This window comes from Camelina sativa, chromosome 10 (genome assembly GCF_030686135.1).
Source record: "Camelina sativa cultivar CO46 ecotype springtype chromosome 10, ASM3068613v1".
Classification (NCBI taxonomy): domain Eukaryota; kingdom Viridiplantae; phylum Streptophyta; class Magnoliopsida; order Brassicales; family Brassicaceae; genus Camelina; species Camelina sativa.
In genome coordinates, this window is record NC_141889.1 from 6,868,801 (window position 1) to 6,890,089 (window position 21,289).

At 38.6% G+C, this 21,289-nt stretch overlaps 6 protein-coding genes and 2 pseudogenes across 14 annotated transcripts; 2 read left to right on the forward strand and 6 right to left on the reverse strand.

Annotated features, from left to right (window-relative positions):
- Positions 1-192: 192 nt before the first annotated feature.
- Positions 193-3,745, reverse strand: LOC104717744 (monocopper oxidase-like protein SKS1). The gene is made up of 9 exons (XM_010435367.3): positions 3,322-3,745; positions 2,771-2,880; positions 2,387-2,657; positions 2,162-2,297; positions 1,464-1,830; positions 1,017-1,382; positions 853-931; positions 580-779; positions 193-478 (listed from the first exon to the last, which is right to left on the reverse strand). Exons 1-9 carry the CDS (start codon positions 3,454-3,456, stop codon positions 385-387), a joined length of 1,758 nt encoding a protein of 585 aa, XP_010433669.1. The 5' UTR covers positions 3,457-3,745; the 3' UTR covers positions 193-384.
- A 722-nt stretch (positions 3,746-4,467) lies between these two features.
- Positions 4,468-9,940, reverse strand: LOC104720125 (E3 ubiquitin protein ligase RIN2). 6 transcript variants are annotated; one of them, XM_087469207.1, is made up of 13 exons: positions 9,501-9,940; positions 8,699-9,012; positions 8,343-8,420; positions 8,010-8,096; positions 7,795-7,916; positions 7,070-7,166; positions 6,862-6,967; positions 6,587-6,744; positions 6,369-6,506; positions 6,234-6,301; positions 5,936-6,154; positions 5,279-5,648; positions 4,468-4,978 (listed from the first exon to the last, which is right to left on the reverse strand). In XM_087469207.1, the coding sequence occupies exons 2-13, from the start codon at positions 8,933-8,935 to the stop codon at positions 4,922-4,924; spliced, it is 1,737 nt and encodes a 578-aa protein (XP_087325333.1). In that variant the 5' UTR covers positions 8,936-9,012; positions 9,501-9,940; the 3' UTR covers positions 4,468-4,921. The 6 variants fall into 6 exon arrangements, with proteins under 6 accessions (XP_087325333.1, XP_087325334.1, XP_087325338.1 ...); XM_087469208.1 differs by having other exon boundaries at positions 9,551-9,927; XM_087469212.1 differs by having other exon boundaries at positions 7,706-7,916; positions 9,551-9,644.
- Positions 9,941-10,140: 200 nt separating this feature from the next.
- LOC104717745 (putative glycerol-3-phosphate transporter 2) lies at positions 10,141-12,610 on the reverse strand. The gene is made up of 3 exons (XM_087469213.1): positions 12,473-12,610; positions 11,379-12,342; positions 10,141-11,294 (listed from the first exon to the last, which is right to left on the reverse strand). The coding sequence occupies exons 2-3, from the start codon at positions 12,310-12,312 to the stop codon at positions 10,717-10,719; spliced, it is 1,512 nt and encodes a 503-aa protein (XP_087325339.1). The 5' UTR covers positions 12,313-12,342; positions 12,473-12,610; the 3' UTR covers positions 10,141-10,716.
- LOC109127019 (uncharacterized) lies at positions 10,238-10,544 on the forward strand. Its single transcript, XM_019231079.2, has one exon. The coding sequence runs from the start codon at positions 10,238-10,240 to the stop codon at positions 10,406-10,408; it is 171 nt and encodes a 56-aa protein (XP_019086624.1). The 3' UTR covers positions 10,409-10,544.
- Positions 12,611-13,964: 1,354 nt separating the features above from the next.
- On the reverse strand, positions 13,965-15,388 carry LOC104717746 (GLABROUS1 enhancer-binding protein-like pseudogene; annotated as a pseudogene). The gene has a single exon (XR_015568484.1). The product of XR_015568484.1 is annotated as a GLABROUS1 enhancer-binding protein-like pseudogene (transcript).
- A 146-nt stretch (positions 15,389-15,534) lies between these two features.
- LOC104717748 (23.6 kDa heat shock protein, mitochondrial) lies at positions 15,535-16,834 on the reverse strand. The gene is made up of 2 exons (XM_010435370.3): positions 16,431-16,834; positions 15,535-16,219 (listed from the first exon to the last, which is right to left on the reverse strand). The coding sequence occupies exons 1-2, from the start codon at positions 16,621-16,623 to the stop codon at positions 15,780-15,782; spliced, it is 633 nt and encodes a 210-aa protein (XP_010433672.1). The 5' UTR covers positions 16,624-16,834; the 3' UTR covers positions 15,535-15,779.
- Positions 16,835-17,678: 844 nt separating this feature from the next.
- LOC104717749 (QWRF motif-containing protein 7) lies at positions 17,679-19,591 on the forward strand. Of its 2 annotated transcripts, none has more exons than XM_019230993.2 (5): positions 17,679-18,434; positions 18,518-18,754; positions 18,840-18,929; positions 19,030-19,137; positions 19,275-19,591. In XM_019230993.2, exons 1-5 carry the CDS (start codon positions 17,715-17,717, stop codon positions 19,347-19,349), a joined length of 1,230 nt encoding a protein of 409 aa, XP_019086538.2. In that variant the 5' UTR covers positions 17,679-17,714; the 3' UTR covers positions 19,350-19,591. The 2 variants fall into 2 exon arrangements, with proteins under 2 accessions (XP_019086538.2, XP_019086537.2); XM_019230992.2 differs by having other exon boundaries at positions 19,027-19,137; positions 19,275-19,517.
- Positions 19,592-20,692: 1,101 nt separating this feature from the next.
- On the reverse strand, positions 20,693-21,246 carry LOC104717750 (S-protein homolog 20 pseudogene; annotated as a pseudogene). Its single transcript, XR_015569083.1, has one exon. The product of XR_015569083.1 is annotated as an S-protein homolog 20 pseudogene (transcript).
- Positions 21,247-21,289: the final 43 nt, after the last annotated feature.

A 21,289-nucleotide genomic window follows, 5' to 3' on the forward strand; every position in this document is an offset into this window, starting at 1 on the left:
TGTAAACACAAACATCTAACGAAGATATATCGTATTTAAAAATCATATGTAACATAAACTTCTAATTGACATTTCAAAGTTCAAACAATCACCGTATTATCTAGAATCATATGAAAGATTTTAAAAAAAAAATGCTGATGGGAGAGACATAATAAAGGATGTGGATGGTTTGTAAGAACATACAAAAGAAAAAGGAAAAAAATCGAACTTTTTCATTACAATTGAGAAGATTTTAAACCATTTTGACCTTAAACAAGGCAAGAACCAGTGTTGTGTTCAGATCCATGGGGATAAATTAATAAATCTAAACATTTAACGTCTTCTACAGTCTACAGACGAACTAGTGGGACTTCATCACTTCAACACAAAAAGATGTAAAAAGGCTCAGCAAAATGTTAAAACCGAGGGGAGCAACAACATTAGCATTAGCTTCAAGTGTCCATTTAGCATAGATGTTGCAGCTGAGTGGTGTTGTTCCCTGCAACAATCACAATGAAAAGTGTATTATGATCTTCCTCATCTTCTAAAGGTACAGCAAAAGAGAGAGGGGGAGAAGAAAAGTTTCAGATGAATACTTACTTCTGTAAGTTCTTAAGGGCACCACAGTAAAGGACATTTTCAGGGGGATCCATCTCTGTCTTTCCATCCTCTTCCGGGTTTGTGATCCGCATATAAGTTTCTTCACCAAGATACCATCTGTCAAGATTCTCTACTCGAATGTTCCAAACTCCCACATTATCAAGAGAAATAAGTACAGCCGTCCATCCTCCTGGGTAAACCTAGATAACAAGATAACCATTAAGAAAAATCCTGCAGATCATCGTAGTTTGAGGGATGCTACGATGTATGAACCTCGATTGTGCTTCTTGAGATGGCATCCCAGTTGTTATATGAACCCTTTTTGTCTTCTGACCATATACCAAAGTCCATCCTGTATAACATGGTACATCAACACCAGAGTTTTGATAGATATTAAGAGGAGGAACAAGAATAGATCACAAGGTGTCATGTCTTACCCAACAACAAAGAAAGAATAGCCATCAACATGAAAGCTCTGGATCTTGGTGTCGTTGTTCTGGAATACAACTTGTATAAAGCTCTTGTATGTTGCGTTGATCATAGATCTGTCCAAACGAGGAGGTCTATTAAAAGGTTTTTCAGGGAAGTCCAGCTTATAAGCTCCTTTCACTTTATTGAGATCCGCAAGCCTCACTGGAGTGCTTGGATTCACAAATGAAATCCCATTAAGTGTAGCACGAAGAGCACCGTTGATTGTTGTTGGAGGCAAACTTCTCAAAATGTATGTATTAGTGATGTTTATTTGACCATAGTGAAATGATCCCTGCGGATTTGGACGAGCTCCACTAGCAGATGTGTTTTGCCTGTAAATCAAAAGAGTTAGCTTCACTGGGACAAGAATCTAGTTGTAGTAAAAAGAAGGGGTATTTCTAATTTAAACAAACCTGATGGCCTTTGGCTGGTTCATTGCTGACCACGGGCTAGAAACATCTGTTTTTGGAACTGGTAGAGGACCAGAAACAGGTCCTTGGGAATTAGAATAATGGAGAATGGCAACACCAGTGACTCTTTGCCACACTGTTTCATTCACAAATCTAGCACTGGCAACAATGTAGTAGTCACTGGTGGCGTTTTGGTCCATGGTTACCAAGAAAGAATAAGACTGTCCTACATGAACATCAAAATCAGTAAAGTTCGCCTGAGAAGTATAATGACCCTCGGTTTCCACCAAAAGCAAATTGTGGTTCTGAATCCTGAAGTTCAAGCTTGTCGAGATCCCAACATTGTGAACACGGATTCTGTATGTTTTTCCTGCAAAACATAACACCATTATTATAGCATAACAGAACACTAATAATTTGCAGCGAATCTCGACAAATCTTCTTTATCTTGTACTAAAGACTGAAGATGTGAACTTCTGAAGTACCATCTTTACACGATGTTCAACTACATGCAACAGTTACTTATGAGCTAGGAGCATTATCTAAGAACAACACAAGTAACTGAGACTGGAGACTCAACACAGGCAACTCTTCAAACAAAATGTTACTAGGATGCAAAGGAAAGTCACATGAGAAGGTTTATAGGTCGCATGAGACAAAGTGAAAGCAAAAAATATCTCAGAAACTCCCAAAGATTATACCTGGTTCAACATGAAAGGTTAAGTAATCAATTCCATCAGGTACACTACTGTTGTACTTGTAAGGACCCTTCCCATTGATGAGGACTCCATCTGGCATCCCAAGTTCTTTCCCAGAGTCAAGTGTTCTCCTTAATGCCTGAGAAGCAACAGTGTCTCAGGTATATATATATATATATAAAACACAAATGCGGAAAACGAAAATACACCAAAGTGATAATTACATACTTTATGGTCCTGAGTGTACCAATCACCAATAATGAAGATGAGTTCGCCGTCAGGCTGTGGGAAAGGGATAGGAATGACATTACGGTTATTAATCACGATGGGACCAAAACCCCCAGATGCTCTCTGAAAGTTGAGTGAAGGGGAGTAGAAAAAGCTTCCAATTTGATCCTTCACTTGAAACTGATAAGTAAAGTTCCATCTGGGAGGAATTGGGCAGTTTGTGCCAAGAATACCGTCTTGCCACGAGTTACGTCGCATTTGGACGCCAGGCCTATTCCAATATATCAAATGGTGAAGAACCCAAAGAAGCACATTAGTCTTTAGAAACTATATATGTTAAGGAGGTAAAAAAAAAAAAGAGACAGGCTCTCTTGGTCGTCTCACCAAGTCAAGAGGAGAGGCTCATCCAAATGATTGAAGACGTTAACAACAACATTGTAGTTGGTAGTAGCATTAAGCAGAGGCCCTGGAAACTGCCCATTGACAGCTATAACCTGAATATACAAAGGTAACACTAAATCAAAGAAAGCTAAACACATACTCAAAAAATTCAATCTTTTTATGCCAGTCAAAATGTTCATATAACAGGAACAATTAGTTGAACACCTAAACCCATAAAAATCACAACTTTGAGATGATATGGTAATGGGTTTAAAATCAAGTTCAGTGAGTGACCCTCTTTAGCATATTTACACAGAAATAGAAGAAAGCTATCACTCGCCGAAACCCAAAAAGACAAAAAACTTGCGGTAACCACTTCAAATGCACTTTATACATAGATCCAGAGGTAAGAACACGAGTTTCAGAAAACTGAGAAACCAAAAAAGCATTCAAAGACGCCATTGAATCTCTAGATCGAAAGCGAGAACCTTTCCTAATAAAACACTGAACCCGAGACTTCCAGGAAAAAAAAAAGGGTAAGAAAGAAAACGAACCTGTTGAGGAACGCCGAGGGGAGAAGCGGTGATGTAAGAAACTCTGAAGTCGTAGGAGACAAAAGGGTCCGCCGCGAAAGACACGGCGGAGAGAAGAGCAAAGCAGAGGAGGAACACAGAACAAGTCGGCGCCATAAAGTTTGGGTTTTTTTTTTTGGTTTTAATGCGTGTTCGTGATCAGAAAACTTTTAAGGAGGAATTGACATAATAAAGGAATGAAATCGAAACGGTAGAGAGAAGGAAGACGAAGCAAATATGTATAAAGTGTCAGTGTGCGTTTTTGAAATTTTTCTTACAAGACACCGGAAAAATTTAGGGGACACTCCAACCTTTTTTTTTTTAATTATTTGTTTTTCTTTTGGCCTTAATTTAGTAATACCTTTTTTCTTCTTTCTTTTTTTCATACTTCAAAAGAAATTTTTGCAGAAAAAAAAAGCTTTACCTTTAATAACCATTTCATACAAAATAAAAAAAAAGCTTTCATATTTTTGTATTTTTCCCTTTAGTGTCAGTGTACTTTTTTGGGTTTATTATACTATACAGAGAAATATGAGAGAAATACATGAGCAATAGAAAGCATTCAATTTGAAAGGAAGACCGTTGAAAATACAAAGATTGAGGAGAAGACCTGGAAACATATGTTCAGAAGGATGTGGGAACATTATTAATCATTCTGTTTTTTTTTTAACATTTGTTTTATCCCAACTACCTCATATATTTTAGTAATGAGAAGAAACAGATAAACTTATTTAATGAAGGGAGCTCAACCTCAACGTAGTCGTAGTATAAAGTTTTATCGAACTAAGTAGATAGACGTCTAGAAGAAAATAAAATGAATTGGTTTCTCTTTTGCCAATTGCAATTTACACACGGCATCATGGACAATATGAAAAGTTGCTTCCTTCCTAACAAAACAATCTTTTTTTAACTTGAAGTTTGCGTTAAAAGTACCAACATGATACTTTTATATTGCCTCTTATATACAAAAGCAGCCTAATCGAAGTGGTTATGACAAACAAATATCTGTATTGGTTTCTTCGATAAGATTTTGTATGCTAACTATAACTTATATTTAATTTGTTCTGTTCCTCAAAACCTGCAGATTTTAACTTATCTAAGCCCGTATAGAAAGGATGTACTTGTAAGTTTTTCAGAAGAAAAAGATTTGATGATATATACTATATTACAGACTATTGGATCAATAACAGTAGATTCTTTAATTTACTTCATTTATTGTAAATTACACATTCTTATACAGTAGAGGTAGCAGCAGCTGCAAAGAGTGGTTACTCTCCCCCTAGATTGGAGCCGAGGCCAGACTGCGACAAGAAATCACCAGACCCCCAGGGCGTCATCACCTTATGTAAATATCCGAACTTATTTTTCGCAAGAGATCAATAAGCTATAGACTAGAGCCTCTTCTTCTTCTCTATAGCAAAAGAGTGATGCACATTGCCTTGTATTTACAGCAGGTGAAGCTTGGAATGTTGGGTGGTGTCTAAGACTTAAGGACAAGGATGTTGTCCCTCATCATTAATCTATACCTAAGGTTGAAATGGAAGTGCTGCAAATGCTTAAGTATATTTTACACAAACTATTGTCACATCTGGAGAAGATTGTTCACTGTAACAGCAACAGAGTTTGTTCTCTGCAGGTCCTGCAAGAAATTGAAGCGCAACAGGTTCAAGTATCAAGTCGCATGAATCTTAGTACTGAAATATTCACTTAAAGGACCAGTTTAGTGCAAACATGAGAACCAAGTACCGGACAATGGGTTCAAGCAAATTGACCACATAGATAAGTGATAAATTTCGGTTTCAGCCTTTCAGGTATGATTCTATGAGAATCTTTCCTTCCATTCAATGCAGAAGACAATCTAAAATGACCCACCAACTCAACCAAATATGCACTTCCCGTCAAAGCTATACAGAATATCCAAGATGCCGTTAAAACTTACCTGGAAAATAATTTCATCGGGCATGTGTGGCATGACTTCCCTCACTGTCTCAGCCATAGCTAGTATATTTGCCAAGCTTTCATTTGTCGTGCTTGATACAGTTCTCAGATGCAGACCACCTGTCCTTCCACCAGTACCAGGAGGTACGGTTGTAGAAGAAGTGGATGGTTGTGAAGGGTTCATCGGCCATAGACTCCAAGCAGCATCATCAAGTGCAGTTTGAGCATAGCTTTCGCCAACAGATGCAAGATGCCTCATCATCATCTGAACCCTCCCTAGTCCAACTGACCTGGAAGCGGTAGAGGGACCAGCCACATCAGAACCCTGACCTGACCATGTCTGCAGCCAGTTTGGATCCAATCCTAAATTCCTATTTTGTGAAAGAAAAGGATGAGAACTTGTACAATCCAGTTTAAAATGGAACTCTTTAAAAACAAATCCAAGGAAAATGCACAGATAGTGGTCGTCATAACTCACAAACCAAATATTGTAGGCGATCCAAATATAATTTTAAATAATGTTTAATTTTAGGCAATGCAAATTTAGTATAACAGCACCAAGATCAAGGGAGTCACTGAACAAGAATCATTAAGTTCTAAACAAATTGTTACTTTGGTGTTGTTGATAAGAAAAGCAAGAATGAAGAATGAACTGAACCTCGAAGTATCATTTTCGACAGAATTTGGCATCTCGGTAGGAAATAATCCAGTGGCTAGTGCATGCACGGGATTATTTTGTCTTTCAAGCTGACGGGCTAACTGTTCATCGCTTGAGACTTCCTCTGTGCGAGGATTCACCTCACTTTCAGTTCGACCAACAAAAAGAGGCTTACGACATGTAGGACAGGAATAAACCTCATTTAGACCTTGATCCAACCTGCCAGCATCAAAGCATCGTCAGGATCACTAGTTTCAGTCATAAACACATGAGGCTGTCGGTATTTAGCTAAGCGCACCAGGATCGCAAGCATCCAAGATGGAAAAGGTGGTTGCAGTGAAGTCTTTTGGCCTTAGCCATAGGTTCCTGCCATTCGTTTAAGAGTTTGAGATAAAAAAATTATATGAAAAGTGAGTCTATAGCAGATGCATACCCGACATATGGCACATTCATCATCATATGCCCTTAACTCTTCAGAAGTTGCATCAGGAAGGGCTGCATGGAGAGCACCCAGAGCTATTCTTAGTTTAATGTATCCTTTTATTCGTTTCAAAATTGCACTTAACAATGCCTGCCAAACCAAACAGAAAAACCAGGTAAAATATACAACAATTGAATGCTGTGACGAGTATCAACTGTCAAGTAACATACACGTATGTTGAGAAACAAAACTGCGTCCACCAGATGAAAAGCAATGCCATGCAGCCACCAAATGTGCAAATAATGACCTAGTGCCATTATTAAAGTAGCCATGTCCAGGAAGAAACCAAGGTTACGGTTGAGGAGGCCCTTCCATTCCAAGAGTGAGCCTATCCAAAGATAAGAGTTTTCCTTGAGATGTGGAGTTCTAATAGACCAAAAATGTCCACAGGAATGCATTCCCGGGCTCTAATAGAAACACATAGCAAACACCAGAAAGAAACGACCTGCTGTCATGGAATCGAGAAATTTAGATCTTTGGCAGTCGGAGTTCTTGACTGCTAAGTGGTTAATCCACATATCTAGTAGCTGAAACCCATGAATTAACAGCGCCTGCAAAAAAACCCGATCAACTCTATAGTCATCAACTCTATGGCTAAAAAAAAAAAAAGAAAACAAGTAGGACGAAGAAAACAACTAATATCAATTAAGTACCTGCAAGGTCTCAAAAGCTATACTGCATGGCTCAAAAAGTAACAGCAGATACACAGAGGAACCAATTGTATTGTATGTCATAAGGGAAAGTTTTATCCTGCAAGATTGGAGGAGAAAAGTAAATCCTTTTACTCAACATATCACCCAGACATGCTTGAAACTGATTACAAAAACATAAAACATTATCACACAAAGAGATCAAACGGGAATCCTAACTGGACTGCAGTCCACAAAACATTATGAACTCAGACATAATATCTTCCTCGCTCTATGGCATCCACATTTTCACTAAGAAGAAGCTTTTGCTTTACTTTTGCCTTGAAGCAGAGTTCATGCATACATGTTTAAGGATATCATCGCTCACGGTATAGCATAAACATAAAGCAAGCTATGCACTCTCTCTATGTTGTTAAAGAACTTTATGAAATTGTTCTTGAGAGGAAATAAGGTAAATCTAGAGAACAGTCTACTCTGATCCTCTACCAGAACAAGGAGTGTTTATGATGAAGAAAATCAAGATGTATGTAGGATCAAGATCAACTTCCAGGAGCACCAATTTTCACTAGAAATTAAGAGCAGTAAGAGCGTAGCCATGTAGGTTAATTCTTTTTCCCTCCTTGATAATACACACATTACCTGAGTTTTGTTTAAGAAGTACATATAGAGTCCAGAGAGAACCGCAGCAATTTAATATTTGACACTATACCACAAGGTTTAGGAAATACCACAACATATCAACAGAGAGGACCACGAACAGCACTGAATACACACGAAAGTATGTCCAAGGTGTAGAAGAAGGAGATGCATTCAATCGTTCAAGCCGGTCCCTAGCCAAAGCTTGAAACATCTACATGACATTACAAGATACACATTAGGGTCTCTAGAAAAGATAATTTAGAATTTGGTTTCTCGTAAATCAAGAACGCCCATTGTTCCATACCTTTAAAGTACATAGAACAGTCAACCAAACTGTCCACAGTACACCCTGAAATATGGTCGGGGGAATAACCAGTGGTAGAAATGTACCCTAAGGACAGGAGGATTAAAAGGGAGAATAAACTATTAACACCGAAAATACATACAAATATCTGCAGATAACTCAAATCAAGGAAATAATACAGGAGGAAATGAAGTATTAACACCGAAAATACATAAAAATATCTGCTGACTGCAGTTACGATATTAAGTAATGAAAACTACCAAGAATATCTCATACAAAACAACGACTGTAGGTTATTGAATGTCACATTCTTTTCAATCAAAAAACAGTTACCTTGTAAATGATATAATTGGCAAGTCGCTCCACTAACTTTTTAGTTTCAACGTCATACAAATCTCCAAAAAATAGAGTCTGCAGAAGATGTTTAAAAGACATTAGAAGTATGGTCAGAAGACATTTCCAGAAACATTTTAAACAACCAGTATATTATGGTAACAAACAGTATGAAGCTCTTGAGTTTCCATTCAAGCAAGACATTCAACTAGCCGGAAACGCGATTTTGACTCTGACAAATTAAGAACAGTTGCTCGAGGTAAAAACTAATAATTATGGTTTGGATAGTAACCAAACTAAGAACTGTAAATATAGAGCAAGTACCAGAAGTAAAATGTTACTCTTTTAAGTCTTACCTTGAGAGAAAGTACCAGAAGAATATACACATTGAGCACAAAATTTGCCAGCAGGGCAATAGTGAAATAAGAGCCCAGAAGCAGGTCAAGGGCATGCTCGGGGTCTCCTAAAGAGATGTTGTTGGCAATGAGCCCATCTGATCTAAGTCTATCGAGAGACAACTCTGTCCAGACTTGAAGGCCAATAAAGCTCAAAGCTGTTGATGCTACCGAGACCGGCAAGTACCTTATCCCCATTAGGAACTATAATAACAGCCTTCCAACTTAAACTTAATCCCCAGAATCTCATTTAGTCATATAAGCATGAATGCCATCTGCAGCAACATAATCTCTCATCAGTATTATTCACACTTGGAAGAGACAAAACAACCACAAAGCAGAGTGATGATCACACGGTAGATTTCATGTAAAAAAAAAGATACGATATTTACAGGGTAATTAGACCATTTGCATTCAGAAAACAAGAAAAAGAGAAGATTTTTTCGAAATTGAGCTCCAGAGAAGCAAACAACAACAAAAAAAAAGGTCCCTTTTTTTTTATTGAGTCATATGCCCCACAGATGAAACTGGATTTGTACAATTGACCGGAAAAAGCAAAAGATTATGATCTTAGAAATGTCACAGATTTGAAACCATCACATAACAATATCCAAAATTGAAGAAAGGGAGCTGGGATAGAAGATTCAAAGACGAATAGAAATGCAGATAGCAGCAGCAAAACAAGAAAAGAGAGAGAGAGAGAGAGAGAGAGAGAGAGATCAGAGTTGTGCAAACCGATCGAAAGGAAAAAGGAAAAGAAAACCTGAAACACACGAAGCTGTCGGTTGGAAGATTATCTTAAAAAGCACCCACCTGTGTTACCGTGCCTCCCTGTCTTTCTCTCTCGATCGAGAGAATCGAAAAGTAGAAAAGAGCAACAAAATTCTATATCTTCTTCTTCCTCCAAAGAATGTAATTTTTATTTATTAAACAAATAAAACTGATACGGTCAACACATGTTTCTTTTTTTTCTGGGTTTATTTTTCAACATACAGCAAATACTATAATTGTATTAAAATCATCTTATAATATGGTTTTGGGTGAAAACCAAATGCTCCACTTCTATGGTTTTTGTGAACATTAATGATGGTTAATGCATCTAAAAGTAAAGATAATTTGATACTATTAGATCTCGACACGCCGACAGATTTGAATATGACCCAATCAACCAAAAACACCTTTTGTCATTTAGAGCTTTCTTCCGAACTGTATATATATATATATATATATATATATAGTTAGGTGCACAATTTTCCAATAACAACAAAAATTAGATTTCGTATGGATCAAAGTGAGCCCATGTAAACTTTTAACTCAAATTGGGCCTTAATAAGCCCATTAATGGATCTTCGATTTCCAGAATTTTCAAGATCTTCTTACGCTTTTCATGTCTCGATCAAATCACTCCAATTCAAAAACCCTAAAAAATAAAATAAAAATTCCGATCTACGTTCGCACCGGAGTCTGAGAATCTTGTGGCGGAGAAGAAGAAAGAAGAAGATGGGAATAATAAGAAGCAGCTTCTCTTTCCTCTCAGGGACAGTGTGCGGGATCTACATCGCTCAGAACTACAACGTTCCTAACATCAAGAAGCTTGGACACTGCGCCGTTTCAATGGCCAAGCAACTTGAAGAAAAATATCGCAAGCCCAAAAACAGAGACGACGTTTGATCTTCTCCGGTGAATTCACCGTTCTTTTGTTACTTTTTTTATTTTTGTTTCTGCTTATACTTTTGATGGGGGCTTTGGTGTGTGGGATTGTAAATTCATACAAGTTTGACAATCAAAGGAAGATTCTTTTTACTCAGTTTTTCAGATGATTTGATCGGTTTTATCAAATTAGGTCAATTTTATTCTCATTCAAACTTTAGAAATTAAGACATGATCATGTTAACAGAACAGAGCTGGGAAAAAAAAAGGAACGAACTTTAAAAGATTAAAAAAAGTGTCTCTCTTGTGAAATTGTTTGAAAAAAAAACTTAAATGAGGACATCAATGGGAGCTCTGGTTGCTGGTGATGATGATGATGAAGCTACTTTATCTTCTGAACCAAACAATATAGCTTTGACTTCTGCTATGATTAGTTTAGTGAGAAGCAATCCGGAGATGAATGCTGCAGTCATCAACATGTAAAACACTGCGTCCCAGCTAATGGCAGAGATGTAACCAGTGAGTACCGGTCCAATCGCAGCACCTACGGATCCTGTGCCGTCTATGATAGCTGTGACTGTAGCCAAAGCCCTTGCATTGCCTTTGAGAGATCTGTGTGTTCCGAGATCAGCTGAGACAGCTGTTGTGATGAGAGCGAATGGTCCATTTACAAAGACTCCTGATGTGAACATGAGGATGACATTGATGGTCATTGAGATATGTCCGAAGACTCTGTAGAGGAACAGAGCTGGGATTGCCAAGTAGATGAATCCTGCTGCTGTGATGGCTCTTCCGTCCAGTTGATCAGAGATGTATCCGGCTAAGACTCCTCCAACCACGCCTCCAACATCGAAGAGTGTCGACAAGTTTCCAGATGTCTCCTCAGACAGGTACTCTCCTCCGATCACTGCATCACGTAATTCAGTCAATACCTATATTAAGGCTACAACATTAGAGGGTCAAAGGAAGGAGAGATGATGAGAAAACATACTGTTGTGGCTGACATAGAAAGGAAGCCAGTAGAGGAAAGTGTATGAAACCAACTTAGTGAAGAAGAGACAGAAGGCGAAAGGAGCAACACCGGGGATTCTCCAAGCGGCCATGAACCCGATTGCTTTTCTATCGAATCCAGTACTCATTCTAGATTCCAAGAAGCTCTCTGTGATGGTGTCACCGAGCCTCATGGTGGAGTCAATCTCAGTTCCATCTCTCTCAGCCTCAACGGTTGGAGGGTTCACAGGCAAGAAAAGGTAAACAACGATTCCAAGAAAAGTCATGAGCAAAGATGGGCCAAGAAATGACCAACCCCATCCATATCTAAGCAGACCGGATGCGATCAGAGACCCTGTGATGTTACCAAGGGAAGTGTGAGCACTCCAAACACCCATAATCATTCCTCGTCTCTTCTTGTCGAACCAGTTTCCTAGCACGGCCACAACACAAGGCCAGCCTATCGACTGAAACCATCCTGCCATAACCTGAACCGCCAAGAAATAGTAGAAGCTGTGGAAATCAGCCCAGAACGCAACCCCAAAGAGAGCTGTGAAAAGGCCGGTCCCTATCATACCGATAGTCAGAAACGTCCTGAGATCCAAACGATCTCCCAAGTGACCCGCCACAAACATCCCAACCGCATAGACAGAGAGGAAAGCCAAGTCAATCTGCCCAAGCAAGGCTGTTCCATCGGGTCCATCAAAGGGTGCCCAACCACCTTTGATTGTTGATGCGGAAAGTGTTCCTTTGACAATGCTATTAGGCTTTCGGGCAGCATGGAAGGCGATATAGGCGACAAAGGTTAAGAGAAAGACTAGGGCTTGGTATTGCTTGAAGGACAGTCTTCCTGACCGCTTAAACCGTTCCAAGAACTGAATACCCCATGGCTTGGTTTCTTCATACAGGAATTGGGATGAAGTCCATGACGCCATCTCTTTAACAACTCCTCACAACGCCAAAACCTGAAATCAGATGAAGATGTGAGGTTACTGTCTCTTCATCTATTATTACTTGCTAAACAACAATTCTCAACATTTTTGTTAACAAGCAGAACAAAACTATACAGAAAACTAAAGAGAATGTAGAATGAACCTGGAATTTTGGATCACCTATTGGAGTTGGAAGAGAGGAGAAAAGTATCCCTCTCGCTCTTATTCTACAACTCGAATGGTGAAAAGCTGGGAGGGAAAAAAAGTGACTACTTAAAGAAAGTGAAATGGCTCATTTTGAATAACTTATTTTGCCCCTTTTGCTGTATGTTATATTGACCAAGCCCTTTGCTTCACTGGCCTCCAAATGTATAGATTAAATTTTATCATATGTGTTTTATAATCAAACTACGCAAACTTGAAGAAACAAATCAAACAAAAGAAGACGGTAGCATATGAATCGAATCCTTCAACACAGATGTTAAACTATTTAATAATAGTTTATGTGAAGTAGCAAGTCGGCGTCAGATCTATCCGTTTGTGCCCGCACGTAAGCCTCTGACTCTAACTCGTTTCTGCATCCTAAGATTCAACTCGTTAATTGTTTAGTTTATCTCCACAACTATGAGTAACATTCTTCTTCGGAATGATACTTCATTTTTGTGTCCAAATTCATTTTTTTTCTTTAGTTCATTGGAAGATGTCAACAAATATATAAATATTAAAGCATAAGAAAATGTTTTTTTTTGTTTAGAAAACAGTAATTATACAAAACGACTACAATTTTAGATTTGCCAAAATAAACCCGTAACGACAAACGGTTTTCGGAAATAACATCTAGAGAATGTTACTCTTATGATGGAGCAAGGTTGTAGAAAACTGACTTGGTTCTATCCCTCTTAATCAAGAGTACAATATGCATAAGTAACAATGCTACATCGTAGACGTAGATGGTACAGATGTTAAACAGTTAAATTTATATTGTCAAACTTGTGCGGTTCTCTTAATGTTCTTCTCCTTGTCCCACATACAGTGTGGAATCGGTAAGATTTTTTCAGAAGACTTTTGAAGTTTTCTTGTGAAAACAATTTGGAAAACATAATGACTTAATTAGAGACCTTTTCTCGATTGTTTGAGAGATGCTCACGGGGTATCATGTTTCGTGATATACCTTATTGTCTTATAATCTTTGATTGAGACATCTATCTGCTCTTCTCGTAGACATCTATTGTACTATTCAGTATGTTGTTTTTCCAGGTGGAATAGGTTCTGAAAAGAATGCGACAAAAACGCTGTCATCTATCAAAGACTGAGAGCGATAGAAACTCGATATATTTGATAAACTGCATATGATTCTTAGTGATGCGCGACGATATCAAGGATGATACTAGTCATTGAAGTCATATCGACATGATTCTGCAGGAACGTTATCTCGGTGCAGGTATCATTCATTCTAGTCTCTTATCGAAATGCAAACTGCAAGAACATGTGAAGTTAAGTTTGCTTCTTAAACTTTGAAGTCCTCAGGAGGCACCAGCTGAACTTCACAAGGAATGCATATCATTGACAAGTAGTGTCACAGCTCTTAACATAAAAGGAACTAATAAGGCCATTCCAATTTCTGGCTGGGTTCATAGAAACCGAACAAGAGGGTATTAAAAAAATAAAAGGGGTCTTATACCCAAACCAAGCATTCAACATAGGGGCATAAAGAAAAATACGACAACGACTTACATAGGATTAGTTCCACAATCTAAAATGCACAATAGGGGAAAAGACTCAAAGATGCATACTAGAGAGAGTAAAAAAAAAAAAAAAAAAAAAAAACAAACCGATCAGGATTCGTAGGCTTTGAATATCATCTTTGCAGTTTCGTTAACGAGCTCAGTCCTCTGCAAACATAGCTCCACCTGCTTAGCCTTGAGCTTCTTCCATTTTTCCTCAACTTGTGTCTTCTTCACTCCATCACCAACCTTCTTCCAAACCGCAGTTATCGTAGATTCATCCAAACAGCAAGAACTCGAATTCTCAGCATTGAAGAACAATGCAATCTCTCTACCAATGGAGAGACCAGCCTTCCCCTCTGTTTTCTCCGGTCTTTGCCCTTCTTGTGGTTTCTTAGGAGTAGAGTGAGCTACTAACTTCATATCTTTCGTAGCAGCAGCAGGGGTTGTTCCTCCAATCTTCTTCCTTGATTTAGAAGTCATAACACCATTACTTCCCCAAATCTTTCTAGCCAATTCAAAAGCTTTACGCTCAATATCCTTAGCAAACTTAACCTCATCTTCCCTCTTTCCCTTTTTAGCAGCATTCTTAACAGTATTACCAAACTTCTTCTTCAACCTCTGAAGTTTGGTTACAATCTGGCTTTTGGTAGCATCGAAATCAATCAACTTCTTAACATAACTGCAAAAAGCATCACTGTCCTCATAAGGATCACCTTTGGTAGAAGTGAAATCAAGAACACCTTGAAGCAACGCAACCTCATCAGTCTCGCTGAACAACCTCTGAAACATTTTCTTTGCCTCCTCTTTAGAAATCTTCTTACTAGATTCATTATCATTTGCTTTCGTCGTCTTCACCGCATGCTCTGTCTCTGATATCTTCAGCTTCTTGTTAGCTTCAGGCTCAGCTTCTTTCAAAGGACGCTTGGATTTTGAACTCTCCGGTAAAGCCGCAGCAGATCCAGAAGCATCTGACTTAGCTTTGGCGGCCACAACAACATGCTTCTTAGCAGGCTCCGGTTCGGAATCGGACTCGGACTCAGATTCGCCTTCGGAATCAGATTCAGGCTTCTTTGAGGAGGACAGGTCTTTCCTCGAAACTTCAGCAGAAGACTCAGATTCATCTCCAGATGAACCAGATTCTTCCTCTTCACTCGAAGAAACCACAGGTGGGTTGTCGACCAGTTCCGCTTTCTTCGGTGCCATCGAAACAGGAGGCAGAGATCAGAGAGCGGCGAGAAAGTCTTTCTTCTCTTTTTTTTTTTTTTGTTCCTCGTCGCCGTCGATTAGCTTTTGCTTTTAGGTTTTGCGATTTTAGGTTAACTTGTCGGGTTTTGTAATTTTTGTGCCTTACTTTTTTTGTCGATCGGTTCTTACAAAGTTGGGCTTCCCAACACGCGCTATTCTCACTCCATTTTACTCTAACGGGCTTCGGCACTTTGGGAGTTTTTAATAGACCGGTCCGTCGAGTACTCTCGACCTCAGAATTCGTCTTCGTGTCTTATTGAAAAGTCGAATATATTAATCAACCATAGGTCCATAAAAGGTACCTAGCACGATACACTTATTAAGTTATTAATTTGTGCATAAGCAGCAAAATACACTGATCTAAAGCAAAGACAAAAACAACCGTTTCAAGAAACGTAAAAGAGGAATCCTTCAGTCAAGTCTTCAACATCGACCACAAACACTTCATTCAAAAGACATATCAATAAAAACAACACTAAACAAAACGACGACGTTTTTTTAGTTGATATCGATCTGACGCACATCGGTACGCTCTGTTTCTTTCATCTTCGGAACCACAACTTTCAAAACTCCGTTCTTCATCTCCGCCTTGATCTCATCGATTTTGTAAATCTTCTCCGGCAATCCAATCCTGCTAGTGAACTTCCTGCTCCCGCTCTCTCCTCCTTCCCCCTCGCCGCCATCTTCTTCGTACTTCCCTTCTCCACGAATCACAAGAGTGTCCTGCTCCAGAGCAAGCTTCACATCCTCTCTGCTCAGTCCAGGCATGTCGATCCTCAGGTACAGAGCATCATCTTTCTCTTTGATATCCCAACCACGACGAGCTCCTGAAGCTCCCATGCCTCGCGTAGCTGATAACAGAGGATTCTCCATAAACTGGTCCATCAGATTCAGCACCTGGCTAACGCTTCTCGTCGGCGAAAACGGATCAAACACATCTACACATATATCAAAGATCAACAACCATGTCAATAACAACTATACAGCATTACTTGGCACCTACTCAAAATCACAGCCTACTATAAAGTGTCCAAATCGTCAAAATTTGCAGCTAAAATATCTGATTTGGTACAATTTAATCACCGTGGAGACGAGACGGACACAGATCTGGATGATATTTGAAACGATTGAGCTGGGGAGAGGGAGTACCTGAGAAGAAATCGCCACGGCGGCGAGAAACAGAGCGATCAGAGCGCCGGTCTAGATCATCGCCGTCTTCGTCGTAGCATCTTATGGCGTTGGTGTTGAAGAGGCGAGAGGAAACAGCTGGACGAAGAACGCTACGGGAACGTGGAACGATGGAGGAAGATACAAGTCTCTTAAGAGCGAGAGAAGACGCCATGTCTGTTGAAGAATTATGGAAAAAGCTTCTTTGAGAAAGTTTAACTGAAGAGTGTTGTGTTAATCTGAGAACTTGTGTGCGGCGAAAATGGAGACAGGGGAGGTTTTATATATACGAGTAAAAGAGTAGAAGGGTGGATATTATCAGGTGAGTGAATGTTCTGGAGAGATTCATCTTTCTCCGGATGGTTCTAGAGAGGTCCTTGGCTCCCAAGCTAAGTGAACATAAATTTTGAAGTATGTTGTCCACTTAACGGCCCATCAAATTTGGCCCATGTTATTACCTGGTCAGATAGATGACAGAGATTTTAGTACATCTTGCTTTGTGTCAGCCAAAGCTTATATCAGTTGTGTTTAAATGTTTTCGGTAACCAAGACAATAATCATAAATATGGATTATATATATTAGTTTGAGATGGTGCTTAGTGAGATTGGAAGCTGCATCCGACAGACTTAATATAAACCATATATTAAAAAAAAAAAAAAATGTTACAATTATTCATTATTGGTGATTTCATCAATAACAACGAGAGTTAGTATGAGGACGATCAGCAAGCGGCCACCAACCACCGAACGTGGGAAGATAAGTTTTTGGAATAGCAATTTTTAAAAATGGAAACAAACAAATTAATAGGACATTGGAATGCAAACATATATTGGTAATGAGAGGTTAAAGAGTTTGACTTTTTTTTTTTGGTTAAAGACTAAAGATTTGACGCTATCTAAAGGTTTTATAAATTCAACGTAAACTAGATACATGAGGCCGTTTTGAATTGGAACCTTTTAAACTTATATAAATCGCCATGTTGTTTAATTGGAAGACGTGTCAATAGCTAAAGCTTTACCTAATTCGTATGCTTTTGACCTTACATATATAATCCCGGCCTTTCGTAAATACTCTCGAACTTATTATAGTTATTTAATAATGTAGACACACTAATACATGCAAAGTGTTCTTACCCCGCCTCTACGTGCTGTCAACTCCTACAAGTCCCCAAGCGTTATCAAACAGATAATGAGCCCTAACTAATTTATATATCATGCATAATTATACAAACAAAAAAAACAGTGCGTGATAAAGTTAACCATCAAATGTCAAATACGAAAATGTCAACCACCACCACTAGTCGCAGAATCCGACCTCCGTCGCCAAATATTGATCGGAGCCGGAGTATATCCTCCTCGATCTCCCTCCCAGTGTCCTTAAACGCCTCATTCTCCTCTTCTACGTCCTCCTCTTCTTCCTCATCGCCTTCCAATACAAGTAAACGAGTGATGATAAGCAGATCACACTCCACAACAAGATCCTCCAGACCCACCGGATCATCCAACTCAAAACCAGGTGAGAATATAACCCCCGCGAGAAACAGCGCGTCAAGATCTCAAGAGGTGAACAGCGGTAGAAGCAGAGAGGCTTTTGCTCGGTATTTGGAGCAACGTGGGCGTGGCAGTCCTCGTAATAACAACGCTTCGTCGAAAGGTGTAAAACCAGGATCAGCGAGCATAGCTTCGGCGTGGGCGTTGTCCCCTGGGAGAGTTTCGACTCTGAAGACGCCTCTGTCCAGCTCAGCTCCGTCGGCTCCAATGTGCATGACGCCTCCTGAGTCACCGGTAAGCAAGGCTAAGATTAGAAGCGGTGGCGGTGGAGCGGTGGCCGGAGTTTTGAAGTACTTCATGGCGCAGAAAAAAGTATCTCCGGTTCAAGAGGAGGAGTATCACCGGTTTAGGGTTTTTCAAAATAGATTACTCCAATGGAGGTTTGTTAACGCAAGAACCGAAGCCACTATGGCTAACCTTAAGATCAACGTTGAGGTACAAAACTATATGATATAAATTTATATCTTGTGAATGTAACTAATTACAATATTCATGTTTGTTTTTATGAATGGTTTCAGGATCAGTTGTTTTGGGTTTGGCTAAGGATATACAAAATGAGGAACTACGTAGTGGAAAATTTGATTGAAGTTCAAAGGCTCCGTCAAGAAATCAAATTACGTGAAGTGCTTAGCCTCCAAATGCCTTTACTTAATGAGTGGTCAAAATTAGACGCAAAAAACTCGGAAGCGTTGAGCAAGCTAACTCGAAAACTCCATGCTTTGTCTGTTCGTTTACCCCTCGTACATGGTGCCACGGTTAGATAATATTCTTTCTTTTGGAAAACAAATTTGTTTATAATGTTTTTGCTAATGAAAAAGATTAATCATGTGGAGGTTATAGATAGATGTGGTGTCCATACATGAAGAAATGGTCATAGCTATAGAAGTCATGGACGAGATCGAAGACGTCATCATCAAGTTTCTCCCACGAGTAAGTCCACTTTATTTATGTTATTGACCTTTTTCATATAAAAAGAAATTCTTATATACATGATAATAAGAAACTTGTCTTGGTGATTAAATATCAGCAGGTTGAAATAATCCTATTTGAGCTGACAGAATTGATTGGCATGTTCAATCAAGAATTGATATATTTTGAAGAAATGGAGAAGTCCCTTTTATCCATTCCTATCTTTTCGGTAAATCAATATCTCTAATACTCCTCTCATTATATTTGACCGGTCCGGTTTAATCTATAACTTTGGATGGTTTGATTCTTTGTTTGGAATTTAAGCTTTAAAGGCTAAAGTGGCGAACTGCTTGTTTTAATTAACAGGCCAAGGAAAGCAGCTTGAAGGTCCATTTTCTCCAGAAGAATGAAGAACAGAGGAAATCTTTGCAAAGTTCATAATTTATTTCCTCTAATAACTAAGAGTTGAGATATGTAACTAAATATTAATTATAATACATACTAGTGATGTTTAAGGTCATAGATTCACATCTTAAGCTGTTGTTTTAATTGGAGGTAATGTAGTAGGAATTTAAACCAAAATGTTCATGTGAACAGAAGTTATCCTTGTAGGAGGAAAGATTTTATGGTGGAAACACTGCGTATCTCAATTTCTTGGTTTGATTGGATTGTTATTTATCTCATCTCCACATGTGAATATTCAACATCTCATTCATTGGTTTGTTATATATATTTTTATTAATAAAATAATTATCTTCAAACTGCGAGTTTGCTTCCGAGGTTCTTTCTCTTTAGTGGTCTTAGGGGCTCGGTCAAATTAACCCAGCCGGGGTTGTTCTAGCGTCCAAGGTTTTATCATTTTATAGCTACTATAGGTGTTAAGCTGAGCTTATAGAGGGGGAAAGGATTTGATATATTATTTTATCTATCATTCTTTCACATCTCGATAATAGAACAAAATACAGAAGTGGATGGTAATTGGTATGAATATGATTAACTTTTGTATTTCAATATCTAATAAGGTCTCCTAATGTAACGCCGTGACCGCCACCTCTTAGTGGGTTCCATGTCCACTCCTATTCCATGGGCCCACCTTCCTTATTGGGTCTCACGTCTTCACTAGGTCCGTGAGCTCATCTATATCCAACGGCAGGTTTTGCTACATACATGAGGCTTTAAAGACTTGTTACCGTCCCTACAAATCACCACATGATATTTCCCTGTGTTTTGTCCTCACTCGCACAGTTAGAGACTACTCCAACTCAAGCACGCTTAACTTCCCGCTCCATTTATAGACTACTCCAACTCAAGCACGCTTAACTTTGGAGTTCTCTCAGGACCCTTGACCGAAAACATAAGTGTACTTTGGTGACATAGGTGACCAAATCAATTGTTTTAATCCTCTCCGCAAGTCTTTGAAATCGGGGTGTCACACCCAATTTCCCTTGTTTCTACTTTCTTCTCCAATTAACGCTGTACAAAAATTCTTCAAAATTCGAAGGTGGAACTAGACCATTTTTGGAACATGTTTTGGCTCATTATTTTTCCAAGTCTTTACTATAATATTCTAAAAAAATGCAGGATATCAGATCCATACTAAATTACCTTTCACAATCGAGACATAGGTCTACAACAAAACCCCGTTCTTAAACCAACTTGGTCTAAATGAAACTCTTGTTCTTAAATTAACTGGTTTTCATCTCTCGTTTAATGGGTAAGTTTATGTCATGTTATGTTATGTCTCTTAAGGTTTAAATTTTTATATCATGTAGGGCTAAACAAACGAAAATAATATATTTTTCTTCTTTAGCTTATAATTCCGAAATCTTGTTACAATGGTATTCAAATATTATCATGCATTCCAAGGATAACATTTTTCTTGACCTGTTAATCTACATGGACCATCAGGTCTTATACTCCAAACACACGGATGATGTTTACATACATATTGATCTCTCCTAGTTACAAGAATATCAAACCATTTATCTTGACTTCCCCATTTAAAGTGACAAAAGAACAAAGTTGTTTCCCAACTGTTGATAGCTTCTCTAAATCCCCAGTGTTGATGAAGGACTAAAGATTGTGATCCTAGATCTTTGTCCTTCGATTTGCAGTGTAGTCCCAATTGAACATTTGGATCAATATCATTGATGATATCAACATCTAAATGCAGTCTCGCCTCACATAGAGAACCCAAGAGAATAACCATGAATGTGACTCTAAACAGTATGTGAAATGCGTATGAGCCACACATTATGAATAATTTAAATAACAATTGTGAATGTTTTACAAAAAATGAACTTTAGGCCCATCTTTTTTTTGTGTGTGGTGAGCATCCATATTTTTATAAGTACATCTCACGAATGAATGACTAAGATTTT

Excerpts from the sequence above, each read along its gene's own strand:
- LOC104717744 (XM_010435367.3), bottom strand. The coding sequence starts at position 3,456 with ATGGCGCCGACTTGTTCTGTGTTCCTCCTCTGCTTTGCTCTTCTCTCC. Across the intron at positions 932-1,016 it reads TATTCTTTCTTTGTTGTTGG|GATGGACTTTGGTATATGGT; the intron begins GTAAGACATGAC and ends CATGTTATACAG. Across the intron at positions 479-579 it reads GCCCTTAAGAACTTACAGAA|GGAACAACACCACTCAGCTG; the intron begins GTAAGTATTCAT and ends TGATTGTTGCAG.
- LOC104720125 (XM_087469207.1), bottom strand. The coding sequence starts at position 8,935 with ATGGGGATAAGGTACTTGCCGGTCTCGGTAGCATCAACAGCTTTGAGC. Across the intron at positions 7,917-8,009 it reads CTGTTCTATGTACTTTAAAG|ATGTTTCAAGCTTTGGCTAG; the intron begins GTATGGAACAAT and ends AATGTCATGTAG. Across the intron at positions 4,979-5,278 it reads CCGATGAAATTATTTTCCAG|GACCTGCAGAGAACAAACTC; the intron begins GTAAGTTTTAAC and ends AATTTCTTGCAG.
- LOC109127019 (XM_019231079.2), top strand. The coding sequence starts at position 10,238 with ATGGGAATAATAAGAAGCAGCTTCTCTTTCCTCTCAGGGACAGTGTGC.
- LOC104717745 (XM_087469213.1), bottom strand. The coding sequence starts at position 12,312 with ATGGCGTCATGGACTTCATCCCAATTCCTGTATGAAGAAACCAAGCCA. Across the intron at positions 11,295-11,378 it reads TTTCTATGTCAGCCACAACA|TGATCGGAGGAGAGTACCTG; the intron begins GTATGTTTTCTC and ends TACGTGATGCAG.
- LOC104717748 (XM_010435370.3), bottom strand. The coding sequence starts at position 16,623 with ATGGCGTCTTCTCTCGCTCTTAAGAGACTTGTATCTTCCTCCATCGTT. Across the intron at positions 16,220-16,430 it reads CCGTGGCGATTTCTTCTCAG|ATGTGTTTGATCCGTTTTCG; the intron begins GTACTCCCTCTC and ends ATATATGTGTAG.
- LOC104717749 (XM_019230992.2), top strand. The coding sequence starts at position 17,715 with ATGTCAAATACGAAAATGTCAACCACCACCACTAGTCGCAGAATCCGA. Across the intron at positions 18,755-18,839 it reads CCCTCGTACATGGTGCCACG|ATAGATGTGGTGTCCATACA; the intron begins GTTAGATAATAT and ends TGGAGGTTATAG. Across the intron at positions 19,138-19,274 it reads TATCCATTCCTATCTTTTCG|GCCAAGGAAAGCAGCTTGAA; the intron begins GTAAATCAATAT and ends TTTAATTAACAG.